Below are 26,031 nucleotides of genomic sequence, written 5' to 3' on the forward strand. Positions count from 1 at the left end.
CAAACATCAAATCAGGATCCCCTAAAGATCCCCTCCCTACACTGATACTGAAACAGTTAAATGCCTCTTCACAATCAGTTATCATCAACCTACTGAACACCTCCTTGCAGGAACTGTCCATCCCTCCTGAGTGGAAACTCGCTATGATTCACCCACTCTTGAAAAAAGCCAATATGGACCCTGAAGAACCTAGCAATTACCGCCCTATATCATTGCTCCCCATCTTTTCGAAGATTCTAGAAAGACACATACATAAACATCTTAACCATTTCACAACACACAATCTACTTCACCCTTCCCAGTCGGGTTTCAGAGCTGGCTACTCGACCAAGACCACTCTATTAGGAGTTACTGAAATGATAGGGAAACATTTAGACAACGGAAACACTGTAGCACTCATTTTGTTAGACTTGAGCGCTGCTTTTGATACCAAGTCCTCCTAAACACACTACACTCTCTAGGCATTAGGGATTCCGCTCTCCATTGGCTCACCTCCTTTCTTGACCAACGCACCTTTCAAGTTTTTTCACACTCTGTTCAGGAGCCCTTTCTTTCAACCATGGAGTTCCTCAGGGCTCTATCCTAAGCCCTCTACTGTTCAACCTATATGTCACCCCTTTGGCAGAAGTCGCAGAAAAGTCAGGACTCTCTCTCTTTTCATACGCCGATGATTCCCAAATCATTTTTTCTCTATCCCTTCACAACAACGACCCCTCAAACTTTAAAACTGGGCTCACCAACATAGCTCACTGGATGCAGCCAAATTTCCTTAAACTTGACGGCGAAAAAACGGAGGTCTTAGTCCTAGGAAAAGAAAAAGAATTGTGGAACCCTACACATTGGCCCCCTGAAATGGGTTGCCTCCCCACCATCCCAAAAATCTAGGCTTTCTAATTGACGACTCACTCAGCATGCACCCACAATCCATCAAAGTTGCAGCCACCTGTTTCACCATTATCAAATGGTTAAAAAAAATCTGCTGGATGTTACCTGTGTCTACTAGAAAAACAATAGTCAATGTGCTAATAACATCCAGACTTGACTATGGAAACCACCTATACCTCGGAGCAAATAAATCTGTCATCCATAGACTGCAATTAGTACAAAACGCCACAATCAGACTCCTGAGTAAAGTCCCAAGAACCTCCTCTATCATAATTCACAGACGTAAACTACATTGGCTCAAAATAGAGAACAGGATGAAATTCAAAGCCCTGTGCTTCATGCACAAAATCAAGAACAATTGTGCTCCCTGTTATCTTCAACACCTTGTCAACCCATACCTACCTTCTCGCAATCTCCGCTCCACCACCCACAGGAGATTCCTCGTACCGAAAGTCAAACGAGTTAGGATGGGGGCAAAGCTTTTTCCCACTTAGGCCTGCAGCATGGAATTCAATACCCATAACTCTTCGCAACGAACCAAACTATGTACAGTTCCGAAAAGCTTTGAAAACCTGGCTTTTCAATAAATCACCATCACGATTATCTGTAAACCTCCGACGTTGCCGTACCTTGCGCCGCATCTCTGCTCACCTCCCGCATCTCTGCCCTTATACGCATGACTTGCAGCCCTGTCGCCTACATTCACCTCATGAGGTTCTGCCTTTCCCCAAAATTCACCTCCCCCATTTTTACCCTACTCACCTCTTGTAGCTCTCTTGTTGAGGCTTTAGCACTGCGCCCGCTAAACACACCACAGTTGTACCCTATTTTATATCACCTAATGTTGCTTTGATGGCTGAATGAAAAATGGCAGTGGACACATTTCCAAATGTTTAACAATTGTCATTCTAACAGTTTGTGATGACCCAGTTAACTATTATCGATTGTAGTCTTCTCCCACCCAACATATGGAGCCAAAGTATGTGATGGGATTCATAGGCATAAGCTCTATTGATGCTGAGGATTTCATCTTGTGCTTTTATTTCTTTTCACTCAGAGTTCCAGGCAAGCGGTTCGGGTAGAATGGACCCCGGTGGCCCAACAGAGATGGGCCTCCAACATGCCCATGAACACGGTGATCCAGTTTGTCCCGCAACAGGAAGCCTGGGTGATTGAGCGAATGGGCAGGTTTCATCGGATACTCGAGCCGGTAAGGTGACTTTCTTTCATTGGTTGTTTACTCTTTAGTTTTGCTGCAGCAGTACATTAATGCCATTTATGACAAATATCTTGCCACTGAAAATAAAAACACAGAAGGAGCTCTTGTAGTAATACAATCAAAATCCAGTTGTCTTTTGTTGTCATTGGTCCACTGCATAATTTCTTCTCGTTAGTGGGATTGGATGTTGTACTGTATGCGCTGTTACCTATCTGAAACATTCAATGTCCACCGTGACACCCTGCATGAAAACATGCTCTCCAATGTCCTGTTTCCTTCTCAGAAATGAACAATGCAGTAAATAAGAATCTGTTGCTGACATTAATGCAGTAAATATTATAAATAAAGAACAGAAGTGTTCACACTACCCGACTATGTTTGGACTGTGAACCAAAACAACCTGACAAATTAGTTTAGTACCATCCCAAAATTGCCTCAGTTGAGAAATCGCAACTAGCCTGCCGCTGCACTACCCTTTCCATTGATGCTTGGGGAGGATTTCCTCTAATGAAAATTTAAGAAAAATGTTAAGACCCACCAGTCCATTTTTAAAGCACAGTTATTTTAATGTGTCCTAAAAGCAATAGGTTTTTTACACACAATGCGACAAGGGACTATCTTAATCCTAGTACTACAAATGCCTTCACTTAGGCAAGGAATTCTAAATTGGGGTGTGGTCCGTTGTGTTAATTTTTTTTAAAATAGTTTTATTGACTTTAATACATCTGTCTTAAAAAAAAAAATTGAGCATATAATCGACATTCGTTTTTACAGATCATATTCTACAGGTCCTCTGCTTTTCATTTTGTTCATAATCTACAATAACCAACTGTAAAATTTCAAACTCCCAGGTGCTAATTTGAAAACCGGAGGGAAAGCGGTGCCCGACGCTGCAGCCCTGAACAAAAACAGACATTGTGGGCCGGAGATATCCTTGTCGACGTTTCAGGGCCTGCAGCGAGGAAAAGCTGGGGCCTGGAGTATTGGAGCCTGCCGTTCCAGACGCCAAGGGTGCTGGCGTGCACCCTCCCCTATTTCCGGAGGGGGGGGTGGGGATCACAAGGCTCAACAACGCCTCAAAATGCCCTGACATCATAGCGCTGCACCCCCTCACCATGGCTTGGGGCCTGAGCGCTGGGCCTGACGCGGCGGGGCCGGGTCCCAGCCATCGGACCAGCGAGATTTGGGAGGCCATTGGCGATGCGGTGCTGGACCCTGCAGCCGCGCAACAGTAGACTTGCTAAGGCTGGGGCCGTGGTGAGAGCGGCCTGGCGCCTTTACCTGCACGGGTCGACACCCAGTGTGGCCGTATCCACTGCAGCGGAACTTCAAGGGACTGGCGGGCCGCTCTTGTGTCATCCTGGTAAGGCAGCAGAATCTGAGTGAAGGGCCTAGACTGTGAGGCTCGTGGCCCCTGATCCTGTGGCTTCACAGACCTTCACGGACTACTCCCTGTACAGGCCACTGGGGAACCCTAGGGGGCCTGTACTTGTGTGGACAGATTTGGCACCCCTCACTCAGTGCCAGCCGCTGGGGGGCCCCTGTACCACCCTCCTCCAATCCTTGCCTTCTTCTAGCTCCTCCATCTGAGCTACAGCAGCTGGCCTACGCCAAAGGGGGAACAGGGGCTCTTTGCGTTCTGAAACTCAACTTTCAGAAGCTTGCCACGCCGAGCCTGCTGTCCAGGACTGAAGAGGCCTTCACGACGCGTGGGGAGTGAGTGGACCGCTGCGAAAGACTGTTTAAAGTGCACAAATTGCAAGCAGCGTACTGGGCACCCATCTTCGGGTGACTTTTCGTTCATTGTCATGTGCTAGTTTTTTGTTTTTTTGGGGGATGGTGATTCTGACCCAGTGTACTCACCAACCAGTGCATTGTTGGCCTAACGCGCTAACACAGCCCTCATCATGTCCAACGCTTAAGGTGCAAAGGTGTCCCAACAGAGCAGGCTTGATCGTTATACTGGTCCGAAGTCGGACCTACCCGAACGGAAGGGAACAGGCGACAAACAACATAACGGTGCAGAACAGGATCCCTCCGAACCCACAATGAAAGACTTAATGGCGGCAATAGCTGGGGTTCCCACATTTATTGACGCCCTATCATCTGAAGTGACACTGATCAGGGCTGACCTCACCAAAAACAGGGAAAAGGTCAAGCAGTTGGAGCTCGCCACCGCCAGCCTTGTGGAAGACACTGCAATTGCAGATTAATGTCAAAGAGCTCCAAACGTTCTGTAGGTTCACAGAAGATAAGCTGGACGACTATGAGGGGCGCTTAAGAGGCAATATCATCCGCGTCCTTGGAGTGCCGAAGAAATCGGAGGGTCCCGCCGTAGACCTGTTCATTGAAAATCTAATTACGACGAAATTGCAACCGATGGGATTGTCCAAACTGTTTGTGATCGAAAGAGCACACAGAGTACCCGGAGGCCGTCCGAGGCCGGGAGCCCCACCCCTTCCGGTACTGGCCCGGTTGCTGAATTATAGAGACAGGGACACCATTCTCCAAGCAGCCAGGGTCGCTCCTCCAGTCCAGCTGGACAATTCAGAAATTACCTTCTTTCCCGTCTTCACTCGAGCAGTGCAGATGGGTCAACGCTCATTCCTGGATGTTAAACAACGGTTGCGGGAAAAAGGTCTTAAATACGCCATGCTCTTCCCCGCACGTTTACGTGTAGAGGCTTATGGAAAAACCAGATTCTTCAACTTGCTAGAGGTGGCATCTGACTGGCTGGACAGCTGGAGAACATCACCGGAGAGAAGCCCTAGCGATTATTGAAACGGAAAGTGTACTCTAAGCGGATGGCTTTTGGTGGTTCCGGACCTCCTTTTCTCTCCATGGACTGGGCTCCGCCCGCAGTCTCTTGACACTCAAAGACGCCAAACTGGGCACTAGAGTACTGAAGTATCTAATATTCTGTATTTTGGCTTTCTACTTTATAATGCACCTATAATCTAGAACGGTAGGAAGGGGGAGTTGATGGGGCACTAAGGTCCCCCCCTTCCACCCCCCCCATTTTTCTTTTAGTCATATTGTTGGGCGACAGGCATTCTGCATTTTCTTTTACTAATGGGCAGTTCTGAGCCCAGAGTGCAGGGAAGCAGGGTGGGGTTGTTTTTTCTTGTTTACTATATTTTGCGTTATCTCGATGGTACAGTCCTAGTTTACAAAGCAATCTGTCACGCTCCACATGCAGGTCATGGGTACACAGCGGAACAAAGAAGTCAAAATCTTGAGTTGGAACGTTAACAGGTTGAGGGACAAAATTAAGAGTAGTGTGGTGTTATAATAATTCAAGAGACTTTCACCGGACATTGTATTGCTTCAGGAAACTCACCTTATAGGCAATGTATGCAAGGCAATGCACAGATGGGGATACTCAATGGTGGCACACGCAGGCTTTGCGTACAACTCGAGAGGGGCAGGTATAATGCAAAAGAAATCATTCCCTTTATCTATTACGTCCACCTATATAGATGACCGAGGGAGATATGCTGGGATCACGGGCTCCTGGGAGGGCCGAACCATTACTTTAATGTCAATATATGCACCCCCAGGACTACAATCTGTAACATTCACTGACCTCAGTGCTATGATGCTAACACTGCCTGATGGGCACTTGGTGCTCGGCGGCGACTTCAACTCATTTTTGTCGGGCTCGCTCGACAGACACCCTTCTCGCACAATACCCCAGGCCGCTCACTCTTTTTCCAGTTTTTTTTTTTTTAGAGGCGATGAGTTTAGTGGATGGATGGAGGCCTTATAATCCAGATAAGATTCAGCACACTTTCCACTCCAGGGCACACTACCGGCTTTCCCCTTTTTGAATATATAATTGGCCATGCTCCACAAGTCAGCTATTCACGTGATCTGACATCTGGCCAGAGGTATTTCCGGTCATTCCCCTCAATGGGTTCACATGGTCCTTGATCATACACAAGTAGGACGCATCGCCCCTATAAATCCCTGGTACCTCAAAAATCCAAAAATACGTAAAGACCTGAACAAATCAATTCATGACTATTTCTTGGAAAATGAACATACCGAGTCCCCTCAGGTGTTATGGGAAGCTTTTAAAACTGTGGTCCGAGGTCAAACTCTCTCCCTAATAGCAGGAACAAAAAAGGACAGGCTTAAGGACATCTCTGATGCCGAACAAGAGATTTACCGTCTTGAACAAGATTTAAACGCTGGCGCCACTCCTGAATCCCTTCACTCACTCCGCTTACGCCAGGATGAATACCAGGCTCTGGTCACTGATTGTGCCATGATATTGGGGCAAGACATACTGGGCCGAATCTATGACTGGGGAGACAAAGCTGGAAAATTAATTGCCTGGCTTGATAAAAAAAGAGCATGCTAGTAGGCTCGTTCAAGAACTTTGAGACGCTGACAGATCCCCAATAACAAACCCCCATGACATAGTCCATCATTTTGCAACCCACTTTCTGTCCATGTTGGTCCACAGCGCTGGGACACTTCCTGGTAGCCATGCGCTTTATAAATGCCTTTTCATTCATTCATTCACTTTCACACAGTCTACAGCTTGGTGGCACCCTACACAGAATCAGACTCCTCAGATGCTGACTGATTATTATGGATAGTGCCCTCACCACAGACGAAATCGCACTCGCGATACGAGCACTCCACCCGGGTAAAGCCCTTGGCCCAAACAGAATCCCAATTGAACTGTATAAGCTCTGTCCTGATAATTTAGCCCCATATTTGAAATGCATGTATGAAGATAGCCTTGAACAGGGATCACTGCCCCTTGATCAGAGAATCGCCACTATTGTTACAATTCATAAAGACGTAAACCCAAAACAGATTGCGCCTTCTACTGCCCTATTTCATTGCTGAATGCAGAACCCAAAAATCTAGCTAAAGTAATTGCCAATAGACTAATCAAGGGAATAGGGGATTTAATGCATCGTGATCAATCTGGGTTTATGCCAAGAAAGAACACTGCTCTGAATCTGCGCACATTGCACGGGGTGCTGGGAAGGGCATTGACTATACCTGAAGATGCAGTCCTAGTCTCCTTAGATGCCACTATGGCATTTGATACACTTGAATGGTCTTATTTTTTTGCCGTACTTGCAAAACAGGGATTTGGACCGGGTTACAGCCGATGGGTGTGCCTACTATATAGCATGCCTATGGCCCAAGTAGTCGTAAACAATAAAAAATCTGAGACATTTACGCTTAGCCAAGGGACCCGTCAGGGATGTATTCTCGCCCCTTTACTATTTGCTTTGGCCCTCGAACCCCTTGTAGCATCGATCCGTAAGAATGTAATGATTCGATGGTTGCGAAGGTCGGCAGACTGGGAAGACCGCATCTCTTTATATGCGGATTATATCCTTCTGTATCTTACATCCCCCAAGAGATCCCTGATTGCCATTTTCGACATCCTAGACACTTTTGGCAGATATTCCGTGTTAACTGGCAAAAATCTCTCCTATATGTCCCCTGTAGGGGTCCTCCTCAGCTACCCATGGACTGCCCCAGACCAATAGTTTCAGAGGGCTTCAAATACCTAGGCATATTTATTTCTCTCGACCACTCTGTCCGATATGCCCGTAACTTTGTCCCCCCCCTGCAGAGACTCAAAAGTGACATCATGAATTGGAAGACACTCCCGCTCTCGCTATTAGGCAAGACGGCCCTTTTTAAAATTATGTCCCTTCCCAGTTTCCTATATGCCCTACAAAATTGGGCCGATCCTGTCCCAATCTCGTATTTTAAAGAGATCGAAGTGCTACAGCGGGACTTTCTATGGGGTGGGAGATGGCGTATTACCTTACAAAAACTAACGCTCGGCTGGTATGACGGTGGTATCGGGATACTCGCCATTAAAAAATACTACTGGGCAGCGAACCTTACGGCAATAAACCATGGCACTTACAGCTGCCCTGACTACCCGAGATTCAATATGGACCGATGGCTCCTTCCGAACAGGACCTACACCCATGCATTATAATCCAAATCAGACAGATACCCACTTACTGGTCCTACCAACCACACAGTTAAAATCGGGCACGCTGCAACCAAATCACTCGGCTGGAACAATAGATTGACTCTCGCCACTCCCTTATGGGACTCGCAAAAGTTAGGAGACTTGGTAAACTCCAAGAGTTTCGACAAGTGGGACCTGATTGGCATCTCCCACATTAGGGACCTATGGAGCGCAGAGGACGTGAAGCCTTTTCATACTCTCCAGAGTCAATAATCCCTTGCGGATGCAGAGTGTTTTTGATACCTCCAAGTCCGGCACACACTACAGACAACTTTGCCCTGTAACTCCTCTCCACCAGATAGCTCCCCACTAGAGGACAGACTATTAGATGGTCACCTACCCGAAAAGGCGATTTCTCTTACCTACCGAAAGCTCATCAATAACTTAGATGACCCCTTACTGTCACTACGTGAGAAATTGACTGGAGACGCCCCGTGATTTTTAATGAACTATCCTATTGTATTTATATGCATATTTGAATCCACTGTACCCTCTTTATTGACCTTTGTAGCACTGTATCTGATGAGTCTTTTTAATAAAAAGATTTACAAAAGAAAATCAACCTTGTCATCCAATAGTAAATAGATCTACAAATAAGCCGTGCCCTGCTGGCCTCTTGCACTACTACCGACATCCCCAAATCTTCTATTTCTTTCGTCATCACGTTGGTTTGGTGCCGATTTAAAAACATGACATTTAAAATACCTACTACCTTTGTCTCAATCCTTTTACTCGTTAAAATGTCTGTCCAGTATTTTTCTAAATCTTTTAACTGGAATAAATGGGCATCCGTTCACTTGATTCTCAAAAGATAACCTCAGCTTCCTAGGACTGTCTTGAGCATAGTAATTTATAGCAATTGTTTAAAAAAAAGAATGTGTAGTAGCTCTCTCGAATGCTTCAGTTAAAACAGATGCTGATGTTGCAGTAGAGCAAACCTAAATATGATCCATAGTACTTTGTGTCTACTAAGAAAAACTCTGTACAGAACAAAGTAAATACACAAAAACCAAAGGCCCCACCACTGGCAAATGTGATGGGTGCCATGCCCAGCATCCCAGCAGAGATCTTAATATCTGGCATGGTTGACATAATGAAAGTCCTATTAGATATAAAATGTAAATGGAAACATTTCTTAATAGTTTAATATTGTATTTCTTTTTATTAAAGATATACAATAAGGTCATCAAACAAGCCCATCAGATAGACCCCATCCCCCATCAACCCATTTAGTGTGAGACCAAAGTGAATCCTTAAACTCATGTAGTTTTCCAGCACCAGAGTACCAGTTCCCCTCACTGATAAACCGCGGTTAGTCTGTAACTTGATCTGTTCCCTCTGTTAATGTGCCTGTGTGACAGCATACTTACCCAAGCCTTCTATCATTGAGGTCTTAAGTAGGTTAAATGCACTCCCATTACCCTCCAAAAGGTATGTAATTTTCTCGATTCGCACGCGGTGCTAGATTGAAGAGGTGTGGCGCCGCGGCTAGAGCGACTGACTCCAGAATCTGTTGATCACGGTTCGATCCCTGGCACCGGCGGCAGATTAGCCCAGCACCATGTGACTCTGGGCAATAGCTTGCTTAATCTTCCCGACGGCCCCCAGCGCCTAGAGACCCTTGCGGGTGATTGTGCGCTTTACAAATGTGGATTATTATTATTATTATTATTGAAGGAAAACAATCTTTTTTGAAGCTAGCACATTCTTCCCCATACACTTAGCGATCAACAGTTATTTTCTGCTGAAAGCAAATGAGTGGTTAGCCTCCCTTTCTTTGAAGCCCAAGGAAAGCCACTGGGGACCTCAAGTGCTCTACCTCTCATCCTATGCGGAGTGCAGTCTTAAACGTCTCCTCTACTGCAAGTACAACTTCATACCAATAAAATCAAATGTTGGGTAGACCCACAAGATATGAGTCAAAGTGATTTGCCTGCAGTATGTTTCTGTTTTCCTAGCATCCCACTTATGCAGTCAGTGGGGCGTAGGATATTACCAGTAGTGTACCATTTTGAAGATCCATTCTTTCCCCCTGGACTATTCTTGCATCACATTAGCCCATCCAAATATTTTTTTCCATTTCTCATAATGGTTTTATCAGAAATCAAGAAGGCATTATGCAAGATTAAAGAAACGTTATTCGTTGATAACATCTCTGAAATGCAGACGGCTGTGATAGATAGTTTGTTTAGTGGGATTGGTCGGGATTCATCATCCAACAGTTATCCAGAGCTGTGCGAGTCTTGCACAGAGATAAAGGTCTGTGGGGTCTGGTTTTGTATGCAATGCACTGTTTTACCAGCTGGGAGGGTTAGAGAACAGTTTGTCTCCATGCTTTGGTCTGAATTTAATGAGTGATGGTTGACTTGGGTTCATTATTAGGATTCTGTTTTGGGGTTACACAGAATAGACTGCATATTAGGGGTTATTTACAATTAATTGCAGATGTCTGTAACTGGGTTGGAATTGCAGTGCAGTGTAGAAGCTTGTCTCCATGTGGTCTTGGAGAACTTTGAATTCATCATATGTTTCAGATCTCACCTTTTAACATATGCCCTACTGAAGTGATATTTCCCCCTGCAACTATCTGAATATCTGTGTGTTAATTGTCGAAACGCATATCTTTATTTTACCTCTTTTTCTCGTTCCAGGGTTTAAATTTCCTCATCCCTCTGCTGGACCGGATTAGGTACGTCCAGAGTCTGAAAGAAATCGTTATCAATGTCCCTGAGCAGTCCGCAGTCAGTCTAGGTAAGAAAACACTTTTTTGCTCTTCACTTTGTCTCCTGCTACCAGTCAAAATGAGGCAGTTAACTGTTGTGGGATACATCCATGTGAGATGCTACTGTGGCTTTCAGTTCGATGTCATCATTGTATGCAACAGTGAATAACTGGGATGTTTTTCGCTGACAGGGTCCGAGGTGACATCAGATTAATAATGAGAGCAGAGCAAAAGTTGTCTGTGAAGTCACTCAGAACTCAGAAAATCTCCAAGGTTTTTGACAGTCCACACTGGCAAACCTGCTAACGATTAAAAGTAGATTACCAGATTGTCTTTGTATTGAATGCTACCATCTTTGTTGAGGGTACGAACCGTGTACTGCTACATTCAATCCCTTTGCCGCCAGGTTTTCGAAATACTTCCAAAGCATCATAACATTCGTAGCAAAGCACATGTGTAGTATGACATAAAAGCCTGACTGCAACAACTTATTCCTTAAACAGTACTTCATACCACATTTCTGCTCTATTTGAGCATAGTAAATAACCTGTTACCATTACATACTTTAATGTTACTCAATGTATCCATTTCGGAAAGAGGGAAGGTCGAATCGCCCATTTCAGGATTCCGATTCAGGACCTGCACATAACTCTGATCCCATCGGTCAACTTGTAAGTTGCGAGTCATTTTACAAACGTTACTTCCTTCTCTATACCCACCCACTCTTTTTACTTTGAGAGTCTTTTTTTAAATATTTTTTTTATTGAGAGTTCATAGACACAAAATAAACCGTATGTGGCACATTAGCAGCAGAGTAAATACAGTACAAGGATAAAGTGTATATCAAAAATCAAGAATTTATCATATTTCCTAAGAGCCCCTGTCCTCAGTGCATATTTTTTTTCCCTTCCCTGGATCCTTAATAATTTTATTTTCCATGCTTGCAGTGTTGGTACTATCTCTGATTTCCAGCACTGCAGAATAAGCGATTTAGCTATCAGAGAGGCTATAAACAGGGACTCATCATAAGGGAAGGAGCTTGAAGAGCAGCCTAGGACTGAAATTGATTCGTTGAAAGAGATATTGAATTTCATCGTGACACAGAGAGATTTTTCTATTTCCTTCCAGAGTTCCTGTATTTTAGGGCATTCCCAGACAATGTGTTTCCAGGTGCCTTTTTCTTCACAGCGGAAACACTTATCAGGAACCTGAGGATATATACTGTGGAGAAATGAAGGGGGTTCTATAGATTAGCCATTTTGCTATAAAATTGCTTGCGTTTAAAATTAGCACCCCGGAAGATAGTTTTGTTAAATTTATTGATTTTATCCCACATTGGTTTACTAATTTCAATGTCCTCCCTCTTTTTCCACCTTTCTTTGATCTTAATAAAGGATTCAATTGCATTGTCTGCCTTTAGGATTTTAATCCAAGTGCTGATGTTCTTTTGCGTTTGATTATTTAACGCTAATGATATGTCACATTTGTGAAATAAGTTACCTATATCTAATTCTCTGAACTCCGCGTGGAGCATAAGAAAAGACCATTTCAGTTTTGTATTTGAATGGTATATCTGTCTAGCTATTTCCTCCCAGGATTTCCATTTGTTTCCTAAGAGGAAATCCTCAATCTTCTCGAAACCATTTTCCTTCCATGATCTCGCTATAATCTTATCCAGACAGCCCCCTCTCCAAAAATAAAGTTAATTACATCAGTTGAACAACTTATTTTAGGAATTCCATACAATTTTAAAAGCTGGGTTCTCTGTTTAATTAGCCACTGTAGGGACATATAGCGGACCTTCTTTGGATATTTTGTAATTCTTGCGGGATCAGTGATTTTAACTTCCCACAGCATCTTCCTCATAAAAAAATTGTCTGCCTCGCGATCGTCTAACTAGAGAAACCTAAAACTATGGTGTGCAAAAGTAGCAAAATAAAATTCTCTAATGTTTGGGAGAGAACCCTCCTTGTGCAGATGGAAGATATAAAGTGCAAAGTGCTGGTCTTGGGATTTTTTTTGCCCACAGAAAAGAGGAGAACATAGCGTCCACTTTAAAAAAAAAAAAAAAAAAGAGACGTGGGTTGCGCAAGGAGCTGCACTAAAAAGGAAATTAAAACGAGGTAAAATAGACATACGTATTAAGGCAGCCTGTCCCATTATAGATAGTGGCAATAAATTCCAGCGGTCTAATTGGGAACCAACCTTTTTTAACAGAGGTATATAGTTTAACGAATACAGATCTGCCAAGTTATCAGAGATAAATATTCCCAGGTATCTCTTTGGACGTGTGTTATAAGACTGCCTAAATTCCGGCATTAAAGTGTCTACAGTGCAATTAGCTAAGATTATTTCTGCCTTGTTAACATTTATCTTGTAGCCCCCTAACTTTTGAAAATCCGAAAAGATTTTTTAAATTTTTACTTGGCTTGAGGGCTTTGAATCTAAAAAGAGGGCAATGTCATCAGCATATAGTTTAATATTTGTCATTCCGGGTTCTTTGTCGGTCATTATTCCCCTGATTGCAATTGCCAAAGGATCAATAAATAAGGCGAATAAAACTGGCGACAGCGGGCAGCCTTGACGGGTGCCTCTGCTGACCTGGCATGTCCCAATGTTAGTATTATTGATAATGATCTGTGCCCTGGAGTTCATGTAAAGTTGTTTCAATAGGGAGATAAAAACAATCGGAAAATCAAAGCTGTGCAAAATCGCAAAAAGACTGTCCCATGACACCAGATCGAAAGCTTTTTCGGCGTCCAAAAGCCAGACTTGCGCTTTCACATTGTTAATCTTGAAGTAATCCAGTGCCTCCAATAAAAATTTTGTATTTGTGTGGAGATGCTTTCCTGCTATAAAGCCGCACTGATCGGTGCCTATAAGAGGCCCTACTATCTTATTCAACCGGTTCGTTAAAAGTTTCGTAAACATTTTATAATCTGTGTTTAAAAGACTTATTGGCCTATATGAATTTGTATTTTCCCTATCCTTTCCCTTTTTAAAAATGCTAACCACCACTGCTGAGTGAAAAGAATCAGGGGGTGATCCTCCTTTAATTAAATAATTGGCTAGTAGTAGGAGTTCTTTACGCAAGGTAGCATCACATTTTTAAAAAAGTTCTACAGGGAGCCCATCGTCGCCATTGACCCTACCGTTGGGAAGAGAACCAATTACCTCATCGAGTGCTGATTTTGTAAAATCCTCTATCAACCAATTCTTACCCTCGCATTCCAGTTTGGGTATTTCTAATGTCTCAGAATGATTTAGAAACAACTCACCAATGGAAGCTGTAGTCTTTGCCTGCACTTTGGTGATAGGGTCAATTAGTTGCTCTATCCTATTTCGGCCAGATTTACTTTTACTTGCCACGCCAGGAGTTTACCGGTATATTCACTCTCTTCGTATAAGTTTTGGGCATAGAGATTACTATTGGTCTCGCCTAATTCATAATAGAAATCCTTAATTTTTCTCTTTGCTTCTGAGACCCTTTGTCCCGAAAGTGCGGATCCCACCCTGTAATGTTCTTGGGTTGCCTGCGTAAGATTTGTTTGTAGTTTACTTTTACTTTTCACCTCCCTTCTTGCCTTCTGCCTTGGTATTTCTTTGGAAGTGATTATCCCCGCAGAGTGGCCTTAAATGCATCCCAGATTATAGTTAATAGGGCTGTACCTCTATTTTGTGCAAAAAACTCATCAATCTCTTCCTCAATCTCTGCACACCATTGAGTGTCCGAGAGATTCAATTTATTAAAATACCATCTCCCAGGTGACGCCTTGGTGTTGCCTCCCTACTCTTATCTCCGTGTAGAGTGCTGCGTGGCCTGAAAATGCGTTCGATAAATGAGCATATTTGTGTATAACAAACCCATGGGATATAAGAAAAAAATCTAGCCTAGATGCAGAATTATATTTTGCAGAATGGCAGGATTATTCACGTTTAAGGGTATTACTAGAACGCCAGCGATCGATGATATCGAGATCTAATTTGCAACTTTGTATGGCGATGGCAACTTGGGGTTTATTCTGGCGCCGTTCTTTTTTAGATGAGTCGACTGAGGGATTTTGTAAAAAGTTAAAATCCCCCCCCCCCCCTATATTATTTGCCCAGGTAGACCCGTCAATTGCAGGATTGGAAGGGGGTCGTCTAAGACTGGTGCATAAATTGTGGCTAATATTATATTCACGTGATTTAATTTGCACATGGCATAAGTGCGCTGGGGATGCTCAGACGTGGGTCCCAGGCACTCCACACCACTGGAGTCAAGCTAGCCGGGCTGATGAGAGGTGTTACCTCGAAACCGGTCCGGTCCTCTGATGCTTGATTCCGTTCTGGGAAGGACATGGCTTTTGTAGTTCGGACTGGACTGTTCCCATGGGGCACAGGGTCAGAGCTGATTTGCATATCGCCATTGTCTAACCCAGGGTGGTGTGGAGTGCAAAAAAACGATGGATTTGGGCCCAGATCTTTGGACTGGGGTGAATGTGTGACATTGATCCAAATTCTGTCCATCACCTGTTTTGTTTGCATCTACCACTGGGGTCTGTAATTGCCCCTTCCAATAGATAATCTACATGACTACCTATTAAAATGCATACTCCCCTCTGAGCCAGCCCTGCTGCCAAAGAAATGTTGTGGCCCACCCATCCCTTAAAATTTTTATCGGATTCAGCTAGGGTTCTATAATGGGTTTCTTGCAAATAAATAACATCCGGGCTAAGGCCTTTTAGCCAGCACTCAATAGCATTTTTTTTGCAAACGTTGTTTAAACCATTAACATTAAAGGATACAAATTTCAACATATTACTCCTTGGTTAAAATATTTAAAAAAGGAGAAATAAATATACAGTATACAATATATTAGGAAAAAAATTACACCTATCCTTGTGCAAAATACGCAGAACAGTATCCAAATAGCAGCAAATAATTAAGGACTAATTGAGGAGGAGCATCATTAAAAGTGCAAAATAGAAAGCTATGATTTTAGAGGACATGGATTTGAACATCTCCTTGTGCAAATGAGAAAAACAGTATCCCAATATCAACAAATAGTTGGAGAATGGTTATTGAGAAGCAACTTTTAAAGTGCAAAATAGAAAGCTTTGACTTAGAGGCCATAACGCTCTTTTGTGCAAAATACGCAATTCTCAAATTCAGAACACAGAAAAGCAGATTCACGACTTCAGTACTTAAAGTGCACGTGCGGACTGATTTATAACCTCCTATAACTGACTATTGTGCAAAAAAGGCAAATAAAGTGCAACTGAAATAAGACTCGGACCTTACAACCTGTCCCTCTTTAAGACTAGATAACATGGTTTACACAGTAGCGCCCTTGATACAATAATAAGGCACCATGGCTTGGATCTAAAGTGTCTTCCCATGCTAGGGAAAGAGAAGTCGATTAGTATATTGTAGACTACTACTGCTTGTATATTGCTAACATTTTCCATGCCATATTAGTAACAAATTGAGCGTAAGATTTTGGTGCATGAACTCTTTTTTTTTTTTTTTTTTTTTTTTTTTTTTTTTTTTTACCCTCTGCAACACCCCCTTCACCTCCCCCCTCCCCACCTCCTCCTAGAGTGGACGGTAACCCCCTGTGACCCACTTCCGTCCTTCTCTGTGTCTTTTTCTTCTTTGTTGATGCATCCTTGTGTGCTTCCCGCCCCCCCTTGAATCCGCCCCTTCCTTATTCAAACATGACAGAAAAATAAATGTCCGACGCACGATTATGTGCTGAGGTCTTCAAGAAGTAACTGGGCTTCGTGTAGATCTGTAAAGATAAAGAATCTCCCTTTTGCTAGAACCTTCAATTTGGATTGTTGCACAATCATGGCTTGGGCCCCTTAGACTTAAGAGTCTATCATCTTCACAAAGTCCCTGCGTCTGTGGGCGGATGCCGCCGACATATCTGAGAAAATCCGAAAGTTGTTCACTCCATCAACATTAAATGATCTCTTTGAGAAGGCAGTGTTTAGGATTCTCTCTTTCACCCTAAAGTCAGCAAAGTTAAGCAATATTGTGCGGGGGTACTTCAAGTTGTTGGGTTTGTGCGCCGGGACTCTGTGTGCCCTTGTAATCGTTAAGTCACCACACAACTCAGGTATGGCTTTTTAGGTCTCGCGACCTCGAGCGGAGCGAGAATTCATGTCGGCAAAACACAAGTCAAACCAAGGGCTTTTCAGCCCCGCGGTTTTCTTGCAGTTCACGTGTACATGCACGCGCATCGCATGCAAGCCCAGCCTCTCGCATTCCCAGGCTCTCCCGCCCCCATCCGGCATCAGGCACTCCTCCCACACCTCACGGACATCTGCATGCAAGCCCAGCCTCTCGCATTCCCAGGCTCTCCCGCCCCCATCCGGCATCAGGCTTCTCCTCCCCTAGCAGCACTCCTCCCACACCAGCAACTCCCCCCTCCCACACCAGCACCTCTCCTCTCTCTCCCCGCAAACACAGCCTTGCCCTAGCAGCACTCCTCCCACACCAGCACCACCCCCCTCCCACACCAGCACCTCCCCTCTCTCTCCACGAAACACAGCCTTGCCCTAGCAGCACTCCTCCCACACCAGCACCTCCCCCCTCCCACACCAGCACCTCCCCTCTCTCTCCCCGCAAACACCTTTGCATGGTTACTGATGGTGACCAGCCTTTTTTCGTCCACTTATCACAAGCCTTGTAAAATACACTCCCGAAGCCTGTCTCTGACCTGACCGTGTATGGACAGCCCTTCTCAGATGCAGGGCCTCTGTTTCGTGATGTGGTTGTTGTAAACCTACACGTCCTGCGTGTGGTTCGTTTGTGAACAGTTGTTGCCGACATGTCCGTCCGCTTCCAGGCCTGACTTGTTTTCTTTTTACTTTGAGACTACTTTTTCCAATTTCAACTGTCTCGGAGTTCCCTTGTTTCTCAGACCATGGTATTATCTTCTTATTTCTATCACGTCCATCGCTAAAAATGGCCTTCAGCTGAAGGTGTGCCAGAGCCTATTCTTTTAAGAAGCAGAGATCCGTCACGTGTTTTTCTTTACGAGCCTTGGTGGCGTTCCCTCTGTAAACACACTGGGTTGCTTCGCCATTGCTGTGACGTCAGGGCTTCAAATAGTTGGGTTACGTAAGGCGTACCGTGGATCGTAACGACGTACAGGCAGGCAACAACGCGCCAACAAAAGCGAGGAAGGCCTACAGGAAACATCCTCTGCAGCGGGGCTTATCTCGACTGGGACAGTAATTCAAAGTGAAATGTTATTACTGTTTTGGCTTCTTTCTGCGCCAGCAGGCGGAAAAAAGACAATGGGAAACACCCGAGACGGCAGAGTCAGCTCTCCAGACTGTCAGAATCCACAGAAAGCACGTGCTCCCCACAAATAGGCCATCAGCTCCACCGCATGCCTTCAACCCTAGTTATATTTAATTAGCAGCAGCAGCATTTCTCCTGCGCCAGGCCACATCAAAGGCTCTGTGCCACTTTCACCCACACAGCAACACTTACAGACACGCAACGCCACTCACACCCACGCAAGCCCACTATCATCCACGCAACACCACACTCACCCACGCAACGCCACTCACTCACGCAAAGCCACTCACACCCACGCAGTGCCACTTTCACACACACAGCACCACTTTCAGACACGCAACGCCACTCACACATGCAACGCCACTCACACACGCAACGCCACACACACACGCCACACACGCAGCGCCACTCACACACGCAGCGCCACTCACACACGCAGCGCCACTCACACACGCAGCGCCACACACACACGCAGCGCCACACACACACGCAGCGCCACACACACACGCAGCGCCACTCACACACGCAACGCCACTCACACACGCAACGCCACTCACACACGCAACGCCACTCACACACGCAACGCCACTCACACACGCAACGCCACTCACACAGGCAACGCCACTCACACAGGCAACGCCACTCACACAGGCGCAACGCCACTCACACAGACGCAACGCCACTCACACAGACGCAACGCCACTCACACAGACGCAACGCCACTCACACAGACGCAACGCCACTCACACAGACGCAACGCCACTCACACAGACGCAACGCCACTCACACAGACGCAACGCCACTCACACAGACGCAACGCCACTCACACAGACGCAACGCCACTCACACAGACGCAACGCCACTCACAGACGCAACGCCACTTTCACCCACACTGTGCAGTGCACAATAGGTCTCGCAGTAGGAAAGTTGGAGCTATTGCTTTTGTAAATGACAAAGCCCTTTATGTTTTTAAAATGAAAACAAAAATAAAAGGCATTGTTATTTGCAATTGTAATAGCTCCAACTTTCCTACTGCGAGACCTATTGGCAACGCCAGTGCTTGTTTTAGGAGGGATTCTGACCATTTTACGACATCCTTATCTTCCAGACCCTCAGAAACACCCACTAACCGTAGGTTGGACCGCCTGTTATAGTTTTCCAAATCCTGCATTTTTTCTGCTAGTTGGGATTTCTCTCTGTTTGCCACAAGAAGATCTTTCTGCACTGTTGTTAAAGTATCTTCTAGGGTCAAGATTCGAGCTTCCGCCTCCGAGAACCTAATGGGGAGGTTTCCAAAGCACTCTTCCATTTTCGTGAGTCTGATATTCAGCTGAGATATTTCATGGGCTTGGGAGCTTTTAACTTCCCTGAGTTCGCGGAGTATTGTGGCGAGCAAGTCCTCCACAGAGTTCACTTTGGAAACGTTAGAGGATATAGGCAGTTCGTCCTCTTGGATTTCTTGGGTCTCGGGTGGACATATAGCTTGATCTGGAACTGCCATAACTGTGAGAGATGTTAGAGAGTCAATATCCACAGGCGGTGTTTTTACTGCAGAATTAATCGATTTTTCAATTTTAGCAGGGCTATGATGGTGCGGTCCGGGTAGCAAATTGGAGCATGAGAGGGTCTGAGGTAGGGTCTGCGGAGAGATCTGCGGCAAGGCGATGGAGGGTGCCGGAGGTGCCCGGTTTTGGATAGAATGTGGTGCGTTGATAAGGGGGGGTAAGCTGGTATTAGGCACTGCCGCTGGGGTTACATCTGAACCCGACTGCGCCTCCACCGCTGGCGATGATGTAATTGTTATATTACTTTTTTCCTTAAGAACCTCCTGCTCTATTGTTCCAGTCGCCCCCCCTTTGGCTTTTCTCTTTCCGCGTAGGTGTACTTGTGAACTGACCCTGCTGAAGCAGCGGTTTAGAGAAGAGAGGATATTGCTTGGCTAAGTTTTGGGCAATATTAACGATATTGTCAGCGTTAGCCGTATTGCCCATCTTGTCCACCTTTTCCACCTTATCTATTTTATTCTCCCTGGCTCCCGCACTTTTTTCACCGACCGCCAACAGACTTCACTCAGCTGAAAGCTCGGATAGTGTTTCTTCATCTTCCTCTTCATCCTTATCCCCCACCTCTACCTCCAAATCCTCCAAGTCCTCTTCCTCAGCTTGCTTGCTTAAGACACTATATTTATTTTGTCTGTGGTTCTCAGCTGCTTCCCTTACTTTCCTTGCTTCCACCGCCTTAAATTTTAAAGCGCTCCTTTTGTAGCGCTTTTCTTCTGCCTTTTTTTTCCCGCTATTTAATCACAGGTTGAGGTATGGATACAAGTGGTGACTTTAGGAGTTCTCTCGCCATATCCGTTTTGGCCTGTTTGTCCTTAGCCCTAGCTGCCATAGTTGCAGCTCGGGTATATAGGTTACGTGCCAGACGCTTAAATTGATCCAAGCAAAGGGAATCCCTTCTTGAGTATCGAGAGTTAGAAAAACTTTCTATATGTCTCAGCTAAAGGGCATTCCCGTAATACATAACACCAGGTAAGGTCTCGATTAACAGTCGATAGAGTAGCAAACAACAAGACCTCTGGCTTCTGGCTGCTCACCTCACCTCAGCTCCACACCGCCTGGCAGAGTGCCGCCGCTACACTTCAAACTCCGCAAGGAGGACCAGAACGGAGCACCGGCGTCAAAATCGCCATAGGCGTGGCACAGAAGAACAAACAGCAATCGGCAATCAGCAATCGGGAATCGGCGCTCTTCCGTCGTCACGGGAAGGAAAACGGAATCTCGTACTCCGCATAGAGGATTAAAGCTAAACGAAGCGGAGCCAGATTTCCGCGAGGGTTGCAGGAGTTTTCAGGAGAGCTCTGGCATCGTCGTCAAGCGTTGCAGCCGCGACCGTGGGCGGGGCTTAGGGGAACCGGAAGCACAACGGCGACGTGCGTGGATTCACGTCAGCCTCTCCATCTCCACCACATGAAACTCTCTAGTTTGAGAGTCTTTGAATAGCTAGTAATGTCCTGATTTTCAGTTTATCTTTGGACCCAAGAGTGTACTGCCACAGGTTCTCACTCTCAGGTGCAGGTTTTCGTTTATTCTAGTGATGACTGATGTCAGTAGCAGTAGTCTGGATCAGTGGGTCAAACATAACTTTCTACTGGGTCTTTCTGGCGCTAGAGGGGATACCGAGCTCTGCAAACCATCTGTTCGGGCCTACTGTCTGATTAAAACCGCTCTATAGAACCATACCTGACCTGGGTGAACAGTACTTGACACGGTTAGCTTTTTTCCAGATTCAGGCTGAACTCCTTTCTCCCAATAGTAAGCTTCCCTAAAGGCTGGGCTGCAGACTGCCTTTTAGGTCCTATTGAATGTTACAAAACCTCAGCACAGTCAGTATTGCATGTTGTCATGTTCTGTAGCTGATGCACCCTTCCAAGGAAAATGTTTTTGGTTCCTATTTTGAGAGAGGTTCAGTTTGGTCAAGTAAGGCCTGCCATGCTCTTTCTTGCCATGTCGAGAGATTATTCGTGTTTGTGTAAACATGGGTTATTTTTTAAGTAATGTCAAGATCCGAGGGGCCTGACCTTAACCCGCTTGCCTTATGTTTGTACATACTGGACCCGTCCCTCATACATTTATACTGCAATTTGTTTCATCGTTGTTTATTGTGCTTGCTTTGTCATCAGAATCTCAAGGACTGTGTACCTTGTGTTAAATATTGTGTATTTGCTCATTTTATTCTATTTTACCCTGTTTTACATCTTGTATGGTTACTTATTTAACCAAATAAAGAGTTTACTACTACTACTATTGTTTTGTGTCTGTCATCTATGTTCTGACTGTTTTGTGGTGCACTTTCCTTGTCATTTCGCAGAAGTTTAAAATTCTTGAAACGTTAGGATAGTAATTCTTTGTTTTCATAAACCCTGCAACCAGGTGAAGTTATCAATGAGCCCCAGTTTGTTCTTTACATGCCTAAGAGACTGTTTGCAAGCTGCCATGCATACCCAAGGGTACTTTACCCAACTAAGGTGTTGTGTAGGCCAAACATCACTGGAACCATCTTACCGGCGCTCTGTGGATTAAAGATACCAGAACCTACCTTGAGATACAGGGAAAAAAAACTAAAATCATGCTGTTGCTGGTGAAGCCTGCATAATATTACAGCTATTGGATAATTATGATGTACGCCAGGAGCCTAGGAAAACAGAGAAGGGATCCGGAGGGCCTTGGGGAAACCAGGAATGGACCTGGTCATGAGGCAGGATTCTCTGTGCCTGGCTAATGAACCTAAGGATGATGACTCTTCTGGGTTACTTCACTCTGTCATACATAACATGATGTTATTACTGATATTTAAGGTGGGCTGCATTTCTTTCTCCCAAACTCCCTTCTTGACTTTCCCAACAGAACAGTTGTATTGTGTCCTTGTCTCCTCTCTCGTCCATCAGAAATGCTCTGCAGCAACAATGATCTGGAAAATCAGATCCTTTCTTTGATGTAGTGAACCTTGGATTGAATACTAGGTTTCAGTTTCCCTACAGCAGTCTTGCCTGCCTTGATCAGAGACAAAAGCTCTATGTCCCTGGCATCTTCTCTTCTTGTGTTAGGCCCTTCCTTGGAGCAGGACCAAGTACTATTGTCCGTCCACTTCTCCCACTTTTGGAGCTACCCTTTTCTTTGCAATTCATATGAGTGCTTGTGTTTTCAGTCTGTCCTCTACATCCCTGCCCATGTAGCTTCTTTTCCCTCCCACCCCTTACCCTGAACTCTAGCCCACAGCACTTTACTCTGTACCACTGCACTTGACACCATTGCACTTTACTCTGCAGCAATGCACTCTACACCACTCTACTCTTCCCTGCACCACTCTACACCACCCCACTCTACCTCACTGCTCTCTATGCCACTGCTCTTTTATGCACAATTCTATGCCTCTGCACCACTCCACGCCAGTGCACTGTAAGCCTCTCTGCTCTTCTCTGCGCCTCTCCACACCACTTTGCTCTGCATCACTTTGCCACTGCACACTATGCTACTTCGCCACTCTACTACGTCTCTATACCACTGTACTACGTCTCTATACCACTGTACGCTGCACCACTCAATGCTACTCTACTCTACACCACTCTACTCAGTACCTCTGCACTTTACTCCAGTCAGTTCTACTCTGTAGCACTCAACACCACTGCACTCTACACCAGTCGACTCTTCCTGCACCATGCTACTCTACGCTAGTCGACTCTTCCTGCACCACGCTACTGTACGCCACGCTACTGTAAGCCACACTACTGTCCTCCACGCTACTCTATGCCACTGCACTCTATGCCACTCTCCTACTCTGCACCAGTCTAGGCTACTGAACTCTATACCATTCTGCACCCCAGCACTCTACACCACTTTACTCGGCACCACTTCACTCCACTGCACTCCACGCCACTCTAATCTACTTTGCACCACTGCACTCAGCACCCAACTTTGTACGCCGCACCTCTCTATGCCACTGTACTCTGCGCCACTTCACTCTACGCTAATGCACTCTATGCTGCATCATTCTACTCTATGGCAGTGCACCCTTCGCTACTCTTCTCTGCACCACTCTACTCTACAACACTGCTCTCTATGCTCCTGCACTCTATGCCACTCTACTACTCTACTATATGCCACTCTACTCTGCACCACTGCACTCTTCCACTATACTCTGTCCAGACCCTCCAGGATATTGCTTCATGGATTAGCAAATTTTGCGGCACAAATATGAACAGTTTGTGGCACAAATTTGGGAGCTTTTCACCATTCGTGCAGCAATATATTTTGAAATATGTAATGTATAATCCATACTTTTTCTGCGAAGAAAGATGTAACTATAATGAGGTATTTCAACAAACAGTAGAGGGCGGTTTTGGCTTTTGGTATTAGGCATTGTTTAAAAGCGACACCTCTTCTGGTGCAGTGAGGTTCCCTTTTCTGTTAAGAACACCAGACTCCCACCTCCCAAAACCAGACTGCCCCCTCCCAGATGCCTTGGGTTTGCCCTAAAATAAGAAATTTACTTTATTCTATCTCCCTATTGAATGGTGACACCGAAAAATGATTAAAAAATGTACTCGGAGGATACCATATAATCCTGCCGGGCATGTGGTGGGGTCGCAGCTTGATGTATTGCGTCGCGTGAAAAACTCTTTATGGGCTGTTTGAGATGGGGTCATGAGGGAGAAACACTACAGAACCGCCTTAGAGCCGCAGAAGAGTGAGGAAATCTTGGCGCCTTATTGTTAAAGAAATTTAGCTCGAAATTAACGCTGACATGGTTCATAATCACGTGTCCCAATTTATGCTCCAATACAGGACCGTAAGCGTCTCAAAGAAAACAAAATACAAGCACAGGAGTACTTCTTATTGCAAAATGTAAATTCCACAAATTTAGTGCCTAATATTGTATTTTTTTATTTTAAACAACGTATTTCCGGTTCAAAACAAGCAATCTAAACCTACAAAAAGTACCAGAATAACCTTCTTGGTACACAAGCAATTTAGGTCAGCTCTTCACGGTCACACAATCGTAAAAAGCCCAATGTATTAATCTTTCATGTATATTTATATTTTATTAATTTTGTGTTACATTTCCATACATAAACACTGGCAGAATAATTAAACATAACATCGTGTAAAGTTGTCCCTGAACCAATATTTTTGGCAGTTCTAGGAACACGAAATCAGCCACGAACGCTGCAAGGTGCCTAAACCCATCAAACATCTCGTTACCTGGAGCATGATTCCCAACCAAGTGCCCAGCCTCGATTTGTGTCGGTGTATACCCATAAGATGCCACAAGATGTCCTCGTTTCCAAACCTTTGGGAATTAAGAGGTGAACATGTTTCAGAACCCAAAAAACATAAATCTTAAAGCATTGTCCAAAATATCGAGGGCACTTTTGTAAAAGTGGTGGGCCTTTTTACAAAACTGCAGATTTCAGAACTTTTTTTACAAATTGCGATGTCCTGTAGGGTCCGTCTATGCCATTGCACTGGACACCACACAACTCTTCACCAATGTACACTATGCCACTCCACTCTACCCCACTCCACACAGTGCGGCTCTAGTCCCCTCTTCTTCCATCTACTCTAGTTCTCTCTACTCCCCTCAGCTCTATGCCCCACCTCTCTAAGCCACTCTATGCCAATCCACGCCATGCCACTCCACTCGAATCTTGTCAACCCCACTTCAGTCTATGCCACTCTGCTCCTTTCTACGCCACTGCTCTCTACACTATTGCGCTATACGCCAGTCTCTACATCAGTCCATTCTACATCAGACTACTTCACACTACGCCACTCCGCGTCACTCTACTCCACTCCTCTACTTCACTTCACTCCATGCTGCTGTACAATATGGCGAAAAGTCATTGGCAAAGCCAATAGCTCTCGCATGGGCGAAACGTATTCGCTAAGCCAATGCTTATTTTTATTTGGCACAGGCATTGAACAAGAAGTACCTACAGTTAATCACCATACGAGTCTGTAACCACTTAGTCAAAGACCTAAGAAACAGAACAACTCATGGTGGGTCGCTCAAGTCCAATATACTTACATTAGGTTCATCAGAATAATATCAGAATAAACAAGTTTTTTGTTTTTTTTTAAACAATTTTTATTAGTTTTATGTAGTCATCATACACTTACACAATAAATGACATCCAGCAATGTGGGCTAGTCCCGGCGATAGTCTTCCCCGCACCCTTACTGTTATTGCAAACAACCCTGCTATGATGGCATATTCTGGAAACAAATCATTCATGACTAAAACTGCCAGTCATACATGCTACAAAATACCCCCAACCGTCAATACTCCCCCCTTGACCCCCCTCCTCCCCCCTCACCGGTGCATATC

At 44.9% G+C, this 26,031-nt stretch overlaps 1 protein-coding gene across 1 annotated transcript in view; it reads left to right on the forward strand.

The window, feature by feature from the left end:
• The window catches only part of STOML2 (stomatin like 2), a 121,377-nt gene that overhangs the window by 34,913 nt on the left and 60,433 nt on the right, over positions 1–26,031 (forward strand). Inside the window, exons 2-3 of the mRNA XM_086960250.1 lie at positions 1,943–2,095; positions 10,778–10,877. Coding sequence (XP_086816376.1) covers positions 1,943–2,095; positions 10,778–10,877 — 253 coding nt within the window. The remainder of the gene's footprint in view (positions 1–1,942; positions 2,096–10,777; positions 10,878–26,031) is intronic.

This window comes from Lissotriton vulgaris, chromosome 3_1, assembly GCF_964263255.1.
Source record: "Lissotriton vulgaris chromosome 3_1, aLisVul1.2, whole genome shotgun sequence".
NCBI lineage: Eukaryota > Metazoa > Chordata > Amphibia > Caudata > Salamandridae > Lissotriton > Lissotriton vulgaris.